Source organism: Solea solea, chromosome 2 (genome assembly GCF_958295425.1).
Source record: "Solea solea chromosome 2, fSolSol10.1, whole genome shotgun sequence".
Lineage (NCBI taxonomy): Eukaryota > Metazoa > Chordata > Actinopteri > Pleuronectiformes > Soleidae > Solea > Solea solea.
In genome coordinates, this window is record NC_081135.1 from 22,366,117 (window position 1) to 22,377,157 (window position 11,041).

Here is an 11,041-nt window from a genome sequence, read left to right on the forward strand (position 1 = left end):
TCCTGATGAACCTTGATGTTTCAATATTGTGCGGGACAGCTTAAAAGCACCACACACACACACACACAAGGTTACCTCACAGTACTGAAGTGTAAGAAGAGTTACTGTTTCTGTTGACAGAAATCCCAGTCTTTTTTTTTTTAGCAGCTTTGATGTCGACTTGATCAAAGAACTACAAATCAAAGCCTGCTGTGCGTTTTCAGTAGTTGGACAAAAATATAACACTGTTCATTTCCAAACTTAAAAGATAAAACAGACTTAATATGTGCTTAAAGGTTACAAAAATGTAGTATTTAAGATAAAGTGTGTTTTTTGTTTTTTTGGAAAGGAAATGAATCCTCCTTCAGAGTTCACAGTCCAAATAAGAGTTAAACTGCCCTCCTATGCTCCAGCATGAGACCAACACTTTGACAGAGTCATGAGTGTGGAATGGATTTGCACAGACAGAAGAGAAGATAGTCTTTCACTTATGTTACGTGTAGTGATGTGAGTAAACAAATCACAACAGTCTTTTGTCTGAGCACTAATAGTAGGGATCCCTTGCTCACCAACTGTGAGTTTAAGAGGCTATATGTATAACTATGTCAGTACATTCAGAAAGAATTCAGACCCCTTGCTTTCAGCCACATTTTTTTTGTTATGTTGCAGCCTTATGAAAGTTTCTGATTATCATAGTTGGGGTTTCTACTCCTTGTCTGGAGTCCATCTGTTTTAAATTGGACAGCTGATAATGCATATCAGAGCAAAAAAAAAAAAAAAAAAAAAAAAAACATGCCTTGAGGATTGTGTCAAAAAACACAGGAAATTCTGCTTCATTGAAAGTTCTCAAGAGTAAAAGCAGTGTCTCTAATCCTTAAAAGGAAGACAGTTGGAACAACTGGGACCTTTTCATCCATAAAGCTGTTACAACTCTGTACCAGAGACTTTAGTGGTGAGAAAACATCCACGATGTTACACTACAACATGGGGCAAGGAAATATGTTACCCTAAACACAACCCAATTTATGCTTTCATGGGACATTGATTTGGGATTGGAAAAACAAAAAAAACAAAAAAAACGGCCCCAGGCAGCAAGATAACAAAGAATGAAAAGGTCCAACATGCAATACTAGAGAGACACTAGAGGTTGCAGTTGAGCACACGTCAGACCAAAGTCAAGCTAAAGCCAGTAAGCCATCATGCCAAAAGACACATAACATAATACGTATAATACTGTATATGTATCAAGTTAGTCTGAAATCTTCTCTCTCTTTGTTTGAAGCCTTCTTAGCTTTCTTTGGAAGTAAATTCAAAGAGTCGTCTACAGTTGGATGATTTAACCGACTGTGTCCGATTGCTGCATTTGAGTGCGACACATGAAATTGTATTAAACAGGACATCCTGAACCCTCATGTTTTAAGAAAACCTAAGACTTAACGGGTCGTGAAAATGGCGAGGGGGGGGAGTGTTCAAATGGGCTCCTCTCATTAACACAGCAAACAACAGCATTTAAACGCAGCATATCTATATACAGGGTCTGAAGTTTCCTGCAGTACTCAAATGCAATAGCTGGACCGGCTACCAGAACACAGACTGTGTAATGTCACACTCATTAGCCAAGTCAACATTAGTACTCTACTATTTGTTTATGTATGCAATGTGTGTTTCCTGATACAGTGTGCATGCACAATTTTACATATTGCACATTTAAAAAGGGGTGAGAATACTTTCTGATTTCACTGTCTACAATCAGGGATAAGAATGTTATGTCATTCTATCCCAAAAGCACCCTCTGCAGGCGGTCAACGGGCACGCTGTTCTCATCCTCCGAGTCAGCGTCACTCTGGGGGTTGGAGCTGCAGGGAGAGGTGCACTCTGGGGAGCACAGGTAGTGCATGAGAGGCAGCCGATACTTTCCACAGAAGTCCACAAATTTGATTTGGCGGACACATGAGTCAAAGTAGACGCCTGGAGAATATTGCAAAAAAAGGGAGAGGTCAGTGACTTGTATTGTTCTGGGTAATCAACTATACACTATTCAGGTCAGCAAATTAGGCAGAAAACAGTAACACAAAAGAGAAGTACAGTAGTTCATCCTGGAGGTCAACAAGTGGTCACAAGATACAAGAGAGCAGACACCAGGTCATTTACAGGAAAAAGAAAAAGGTACATTATGATATAGAGTGTTTAAGTTGCAGTGTGTAAGTGATCTTTATTGTGTGGTTAATTTTCTGCCTGTTTGATCTTCATGAACAGAAACAATGTAACATCATTTGTTTGCTGCGTCCTTCATCTGAAATCAAGCTCTGTCAAGCAAAACTATCAGACCTGACTGAGGAAGCACTAGTGTGTATATACCAGCAGTGTGGAGTGGACAAGGGCTGTATCAGCAGCAGAATTGTTGTTCACAACAGTGTTGTGAAGTGTTGTTCACTTCTGAGATTTTTCATGGCTGTGTCTTTGTGCTTTCTATGAAAACTCCCGACCTGTTTGCAGTCATCTCACTTTACTAGCACAACGTTGATATTGCCTCTACAGTAAATGACTTGACATGAAACAAATCAATATCCAATGTAAAGTGTGGGAATCTAGATCTAAACATTGCTAGACGAGAAACTCAGAGATAGTCATGTGGAATTACTAGGCTTTATCAGCATTGTATGAACCAATTTGACAATGGTCACAATCCGTTTATATTTAAAAGATACTTAACTCTTTGCCTTTTTTGTTATTTATTATTTATACAGTATGTTCTGGTCTACAAACGGCTCATATAGTCGTCCTACCGGCACACTTGGGGTTGGGACACTTGCTGGCCAAGTCCAGGTATCGCAGCAAATTTGAAGGCAGGTCACAGGGATAATAGGGAATATTACGACTCTTGACTGTACGCCCTGCCAATTCTAGCAGAGAGGGGGGGTCGTAAGTCATCTCCTTGACGAAGCGCACCACCAGTGGATTTCCTCGGAGGCTGAGCTCCTGCAGGTGCACCAGGCTAAGGATTTCCCTTGGCAGGTAAGTAAGCAGGTTGTTGTGAAGACTTAAAGATCGCAGCGAGTGCAGCCTAGAAATAGAGAGAGAGAGAGAGAGAGAGATACTTTTATTTCACATACAATTACAATTCTCAGTTTTCTGACAATCTCAGACGGTTTATAAACAGTACATATACACACACAGACACTTCGGCTGTTACCTGGTGAGCTCTGGTGGCACACCTTGAATGCGGTTGTCACACAGGACCAGATAGCTGAGGTAGGGCAGGTTAGCCACTTCAGGAGGGATGGCTGTGATGAGGTTTCCGCCCAGATACAGCAGCTCGAGACTGTCCAGGAAGAGAGGCAGAGAAGGGTTTTTTTCATTCTAAAAGAATATCGCCATTTGGGTCAAATTCATTCGTGGGTTGAACTCACTTTTCATATTCCAAGTTTCATTTATTTTAAATGTGTTTTAATGTGTCGCAAAATGAGTGTTGTAACAGTATGTTTTTTTTCTTCCCTTTATGAGCTGATAAGACACTTAAACAGATTCTAAGTACATGTATGTATAGTGTATTAGTGACATATTTGTGACTCGTGGTAAAGTCCTGTAAACATTAGAGACAGACACAACAGTTCTGTGCAGTATAAACACATATAAAGAGTGATGTTACACTAGCTATTGATTCCTTAGAGGTTAAATTTCTAGAACTCTCAGTGTTGTGGTGAGCGTGTTACCATTTTAGTGAGTTAAGATGTTACATTTGACCAGAAAACACACAATACAATAGACAATTGCACAGCAATCGTCTAATGCAATGCATCACAGTACTGTAATGAATGTCATCTAAGGCCAACCAAGCAGTGTGACCTGGAGTTTAAAACTATTACACACCACAAGGGGGAGCTACAGATACATAGTTTGATGCCAAGGAGTGAATGGAAAGGATTAAGTACACAGGAGTGAACAGACACTACAAGAAAACGAGAATGAACCCAGACATCACCTAGCTATCACCCCCACAGAGAAAAGTGTACAAAAGTGTACATTAAGTTAATATTGAGATATAATAGATGATGCATGTTTTTGGTTGGAAGTACAAGTGATTTATGTTTGTGCTACTTAAACCTGGTGAGTTAATACAGGTGTCGAGCACACAGGTATGAAGTGATAGCAAGTGAACCAGAGAGACCCGGAAGAAAGCAATGGATGGTTGGTCAGCGAAAGTAAGCGGACAGGCCACCTGTCTGCGAGAAGTGATGACACAGTGACTGCAAGCCATTATACTGTCCTTGGTGGCTGAGCACCAAGTGAGATCTTCTGTGACAGGAATAAAGACATTCAGAGTCTGCACACCCTTATCACCGACACAGTGACACAAATCAGCCACCAGAGATAACAGTGGTTTATGGAGCATATCGAGGACAATATAACAGTTTCCACAAGTAAGCAAAAACATAGCCGCCACCGCCAAAGGTTTTCATTGTATTCAGCCGTTGATGTTTTTGCATTCAAAATAAGTCTTCAGACACGAACAAAGAGAAAAGTCCTTGAAAGTCCAAGTGAAAATGGATGCAAAGTGGCCCATTAATCACTATGAAAGTGATTCAGTGCACACCAAGGACCCTGAAACTAAAGCAGCCATCATTTACATTTACTTAAATCATGTCACACCTTAAAATGAGAAAGGATGTATTTTTTGGAGGAAAGTGTTTAATAGGTAGAAGGTCACCTGTATGTAATCAAAGCAGGGTTATATTTTATGAAATATAGTATACTGTTGTCACTTTCCAGACAAAACGAACATCATGATCACTAGACTATGGTCACTAAGGCAAATAAGGGAAATACTACGCATACAACCATTGTTGTAGGTGTTTCCATAGTAGCAAAAGGTAAATAAAATGTGAATTAAAAATACTAACAACATTTACTTTGCTAATAATTGAGGCGTTTCTGCAACAAAGCAGAAAAAAGGCATGAGGACACAAACCCCGCTTGAAAACTTGGCTGAAATTGCAGGACAACTGTCCCACACACAAGGTGAAAGATAAACAACGATGGCTTAAACATCAACAGACGTTTGAGTGAGTTAAATAAATAACTATTTTATAAAAGGAAATAGAACCTCCTGCTCCATAAATGTTACAGCATATCAGAGGGTCTGAAATGAGGATGTGCAAACAAAAAGACTCAGCAGTGTTTTCCTCTTGACACTGTATGTTTAAGAGTGTTTTAAGCTGACCGTCAGGGTTTTTTTTTCTCCAATAAAGCCCATTTATACTTAGTCCAGACTTGAGCCTACACTGGTAGAGATTGTTTGAGTTGTTTACTGGACTGTTTCCCAGAATTCCACACCATTTGTGGCAATGCTGACCAGGGGCTGGGGGCTGTTACTAAATATACATAAGGTGGTTATATAAGGTTATATAAGGTTATATAAGCGCTCCACTGCAAATATCTCTGTGACAAATAAATAAATGAAAGATGCACTGACACTTAGCCTCTTTTCATCAGTTATAGCTACTGTATTTCTTCTTGATCTCCTTTTGCCCTTCAGCAGAACCGTTTAATGTCCGGAAATATTATAAACAATACTCAATATTAAATGCATGGCTCCCAACTGGGGTCGAACAGTTCGGCTATCGCTGTGTTTCCTTACATATAGTCTGTTTTGCACATGTTTTGGGTCCAGTCTGTCTTTACAACTCCTCAGGATAAGCCGTTGAAAATTCTTCTTCATTATTACGGTAATCTGGGATGGAGGAGAAAACATTAAGAGCCATACACCGATGCCAAAAGTGACTTTTTTTATTCAGAGTTGGCACAAAGGAGGGACTATTCACAGAGTGGGCTGTGTGAGAAAGAGCGAGAGAGAAAACGCACAGGGCAAAGAGGGGCTGTGAGAATCTATCTTTAACTCTCAGTGAAAAATGAGTTTGTCTATTTAAAGTGTTACTTGAAGTAGTACATTGGGTGAATTTCCATCAGGCTGTTTTGATGCACATTTTCAATTTGCACATAAAAATACCTGAGTGGATACACAATGTATAAATATTGCATTTAAGTTGAGTCAGGTGGTAAAGTTGGCATATCAGTTAAAATTAGATGCAAATGAGGGCATGGAAACGGTTTCACCAAATAAAAGAGGATGTTTGGAACTCATGATATGTCTGCAACGTGAAATGATTTCACCGTACTGGAAAAATTAAATACTATGGCAGCCCATGTCCATGAGGAAAGGACTGGAAAGTCGCCGATTCAAATCCCAGGACAGTTTAAGGGCTGATGTGCCGCCGAGCAAGGCACCCAATCACCCCAAGTAAAGAGAAGTGCTTCCCCCTGCTAATGCACCCAGCTTGTGTGTGTTCACAACTGGTGTGCAACAGGGAAGAGTTAAATGCAACTGTCACATTCACTACCACTAATTGGTGTGTGTGCAAATATAACTTATTCTGAATTCTAAAAATACAGCAGGCAACAGGAGAAACGTGTGGATAGATGAAAGAAACACAATGTTCTTCCACCTGGTGCAAAAAGCCAATATTGCTACAATAAAGAATTGAATTGAAGCAGAATCACCACTATACAGTATACAGTATCAATAGCTACTGATGCCCTTTGTTCACGCCCTCGCCTTGTTATCCTAACTCCCATTATTTGGCTTACAACAGTTGAAGGAAAAATAGATAAATGTGCATTTTCTTTAACTGAATCTTTAATAATTCTGCTAAAATGTGCGCTACATTTTTTGGGGCATCTTAGCTTATGATACATGAATGCAGGGTGCAGGAGAAAAGTGACAAACCAGCCTATGCTGTGCCCTGGCTGCATTGTGATCTGCTCTACTGTAGTCACACTATTCACTACTGGCACCAGTCGGACATTACCTGACCTATGCACTAGAGAAATGGCAGGGTAAAGTCCATTAATGTCCAGTAAGATTGTCTCCCTTCATCATGCTCATGGTCTGTGGCAGTAAGTCACACTAGCGTGTTTATGTGTGAAAACAAATTAAGCAGGTGGGCGTTTGATCTTTGACCCCACATTGATCACTGTGACATGCTACTGTTGGAAATGATAAGATAGAAACCTAGTTATTCTTATTGCTTACCTATTTTCCATGTTCCCTCTGCTGTTACTACATGTACATAACTGAAATGAGACCTTGTGCTCCAGTGTGTTCAGTTCTTGCCACATGTAATTGTAGCAGCACATCTACCTTAATTTGCTGCAATGTTTTGTGTTTTTCCACAACAATAAACTTGTTTTATATGTGTTTTTTTTTTTTTTTTTTAAAGACACTATTACATTCCAGCCCTTGGAAAGTTCTGAGAGTTACGGGAACAGTTTAAGTACACAATGATCCCATTTATACAATGAATCACAATGTTTACTGGATAAAATGACTGGAAATGAGCTTGATAACCAGGGACAGACGTCAAATTAAGAGCAAACATCATTAAACCTCTTGCCAGGTTACAAAAGTGTGTCAGATCCTCATGTATGACTTGTGGACTTTAAATGTCAACAATGGAAAAGTGTGTCAAAGCAGAGTTTGTAGATGTCAGGATGACTTTTCATCTACAGCCCCACGTGTTTGGAGAGATAACACTGAATGATGAACTTCTACTGACCTCATACAACTTTACAGATATTGCACTTAACATGTATAATTCAGCATAGTTTATTCTGCTGAATATTATTTCATTATTATCACCTGAAAAGTAAAACCTATTAACTAACAAGTATTATAATATTTTTTAGTTATTGGTTGTATTATTTATCAACAAATTGTATTGTATATATTATCTACTTGTATTGTATATATTATCTACTTTCAACAATGTAAGTATATAATGATGATTAATCATTCCTGATTACCTCATAACATCAGGAAAAGACTTTAACAATCTTAATCATTGTTAATAATTATCAGCTTGAGTTGAGTTCAGGTTGATGTTTGTTGGTTTATGTGGTGCTTGAAAATATAAAAGGAGATATTATGGAAAAGAATGGACTCTTGGTCAATTATGTGTGTGGTTGAGGAGCAGTTAATTAAGGTCAACCAATAATGAAATAGCTACAGAATTAAGTAATAAGGGTTCTACAAACATGGGCCAAAGATTTCTAGTGGCAGACCTGTGTGTGTGTGTGTGTGTGTGTGTGTGTGTGTGTGTGTGTGTGTGTGTGTGTGTATATATATATATATATATATATATATACACACACACACACACATATATATACACATACATACATACACACACAGGTCTGCATTTAGTGGGTAGTACTATATTTATGATATTAAATTAAACATAAATTAAAAATAGATGGAATCCACAAAAAAAACTTCAATGTAAAGCCTGATTATTTGTGTTATAGTAGAATTACATCATAATGATAGCAAAAAAACCAGATATAGTCTAAAATTAAAAACTATTTCACAACGTAACAGCTACAATATAGATATTTCTGTATTTTGAGGGTAGATATTTTCATAGTAATGTATAGTAAAAATATGTAAATAGTATGGTAATAGCGTTTTATTTCTGCATTAATCACCAAGCGAGTGTGGATTTCAACTTCACCAAACTGGGAATTGAATTATCAAAACCATGCTGTTACTGTACTGTAATAACAAGTGTTACCTTTAAGTGTAGGTGGTTACCTACCCGGTCAGGTTTTCTATCTCCGCTGGTATACTTTTCAGTCTGTTTCCGCCCAGTGAAAGCGACTGCAGCCGCAGCAGCTTGGTACACTGCAGCGGGATCTCCTCAAATCTGTTTCCGCTGAAGTTCAGCACCTCCAGCTGCAGGGAGCCGAAATGCTTGGGCAGGGAGAACTCGTCCAGGCGGTTGTTCTTGGCTATGAGTGTCTTCAGCCTGCTCAGCCGCGTGATGCCCTCGCAGATGGACGACAGTCCGTTGTTGCTGATGTCCAGCAGCTCCAGGTTGCAGAACACGCTGACCGACGAGGGCAGCGAAGCTAGCCGGTTGTAGTTCAAGTATAGCTGCCTGGTGTCTCTTTTCCTCTCGTCGCTGACACTGACAGCGCTGAAAGTGTTCAGACTGAGCCGGGAAAAGTCGAGGACGCCGCCGCCTGTTGCTGCCGCTGCTCCTTCGTGTGTCTCCATTTTGACAACTTAATCGTGAAACTAAACTCTTAAAACAAAGTGCTGGCAAATGTTTGGGCTGTAGGCTCGGTGCCCCCGCCCGTACTCCGCGAGTTAGCTCCAGGAGTTGCCGTCAATTTTCAACGTAGTCAACAGAAACACTCGGTTGCGCCCGCCCGTCACATTTAACCGCATCTCCTTGTAGAAATTCAATGATTTTACGTTAAGATAAAACAAATGCAGCAGAATGTAACTACAGTGGAAGTAGCAGCGACGCAGCCACAAGTATCTGCCTCCAACTTCAGGCATTGGCTGATTCATGAAACAAGTCCCGCCCACCCGAGTAATGATTGGTCAACCACCCTGTCTGTCATATTACAAAACTGCCAGTTATTAATACGTTTATCGTAGAGGTTTTTTGTGTTTTTTTTGTTTCACATATACTCGTCGTCGTTTTAAAGAGAGTTATTTGCGGTGAGTTCGTGGTAAGTTGACAGTGAAAAGCAGAAACGTGTATAATGATCCATCACGACAGCTGCCGCGTCCACATGTGATTATGCAACTCCCGCTGCAGTTACATTATGTAATGCCTCACAGATTTAGATGTGCACAGGACCTTTTTTTGGACCCTCCCACTGGATTCAGACCCCTAAACTGCACCAGGGTGAAAAGAAGTGTACTCCACAGTATGTGTACTGTGCAGAGCTGGTCCAAACCAATGACCAGTGTTTGTTGACAAGAGAATCCTTTTATACCCCCCTGAAAGTCCCTGAATGCAACATACACCATCACAATCTCTTAACCTGTGTAAAGAAGTATTTACATAGCAGGGAAACATGGAAAAAGTCCGTTTCAACAACACATGGCCACCAGATAACTTTAGTATAGCTTCAGAAAGGGACTTTTACACATTAACTGAAGTACATGCTACAGATAAAAGAACATAAACTTAGCACAGCACCAAATATTGTTTTTAATTTATCCTTCAATTAGTCAATGAAACTTCATTTAACACACAAACGCGCACATACATACATAAACTCTCACACGACAACACTGATTACACCAAACACAAGATAAAAAAATAATAACAATAAAATAATTTAAAATAACAATACATTTTAAGAGCAAAAAGTAGAGCACTTGTGGGTTGGTCACTGCTGATGGCGTTTGAGACTTTGAGGATTTTTTGAAAAAACCTTTGGCCAAGGGGACTTAGTACTTACTTCAGAAGCTCAAACTGAGCAGAAAGTTTATGTGAGCTGTCAGCCAAGATTGTTCTGGCTTTCTTCCTCCTCCTCCTTTCTATGTAAAGTTGGCTCAGAGGCTTTTGTGGTGTATCTCCACTATTTTGCTCGCCAAGGATACAATCCTGTTTAATTTACATTTGCACTTAGACAACTTAAGTGACCAAGGAAGGCAGGAAAATTCCAGGATCTGGGAATTGACCCCAAGACAGCTCAATGTTCTGGGAAGATGGCGTCGATGGAGTTAAATTTCAGTTTCAACAAGCTGGTGATACTGGATGAGTTTTAAGGTCTAGGTTTTTTTTTTGCTGATAACCAATTCCTTAGTTTTTTATCACATTTATTTCTAGATGGCTAATATGACACCATATTAACCAAGTCTTAACCCTCAAAAAGCCCCTTACATACAGAAAGAGGGACACACACTTCTTGTCAAGGTAATAGGTTTTGAGCTCAGCGTGATTTTTAAGATTGAATGAATAAACAAATACACACAAAACAAAAAAGTGTAATATAGTAAATCTGTGGGTATTTTCAAACCAGTAGTCTACTTGTGGGAGCTACATGTCACTACAATTTATGTACATGAAGAAAATGAGTCTTATTACCCCAAGAGACCTAATGTTTGATAGCTTTCTGAAATACTAAAAATCTGTCCAACAAATAGTTTTCCAATTGTAAGTATTTTCATTTTGACAGATGAACCACACTCACACACAACAAC

The 11,041-nt window shown here is 39.4% G+C and overlaps 1 protein-coding gene across 1 annotated transcript; it reads right to left on the reverse strand.

Annotated features, from left to right (window-relative positions):
• Positions 1-1,606: 1,606 nt before the first annotated feature.
• Positions 1,607-9,366, reverse strand: lrrc58b (leucine rich repeat containing 58b). Its single transcript, XM_058622913.1, has 4 exons — positions 8,631-9,366; positions 3,173-3,301; positions 2,766-3,043; positions 1,607-1,947 (listed from the first exon to the last, which is right to left on the reverse strand). The coding sequence occupies exons 1-4, from the start codon at positions 9,089-9,091 to the stop codon at positions 1,754-1,756; spliced, it is 1,062 nt and encodes a 353-aa protein (XP_058478896.1). The 5' UTR covers positions 9,092-9,366; the 3' UTR covers positions 1,607-1,753.
• Between the last annotated feature and the right edge of the window lie 1,675 nt (positions 9,367-11,041).

Coding starts and splice junctions, on each gene's coding strand:
- lrrc58b (XM_058622913.1), bottom strand. CDS start 9,091: ATGGAGACACACGAAGGAGCAGCGGCAGCAACAGGCGGCGGCGTCCTC. Junction 3,302..8,630: donor GAGATAGAAAACCTGACCGG/GTAGGTAACCAC, acceptor CTTCCTGGACAG/TCTCGAGCTGCTGTATCTGG. Junction 3,044..3,172: donor GTGCCACCAGAGCTCACCAG/GTAACAGCCGAA, acceptor CTCTATTTCTAG/GCTGCACTCGCTGCGATCTT.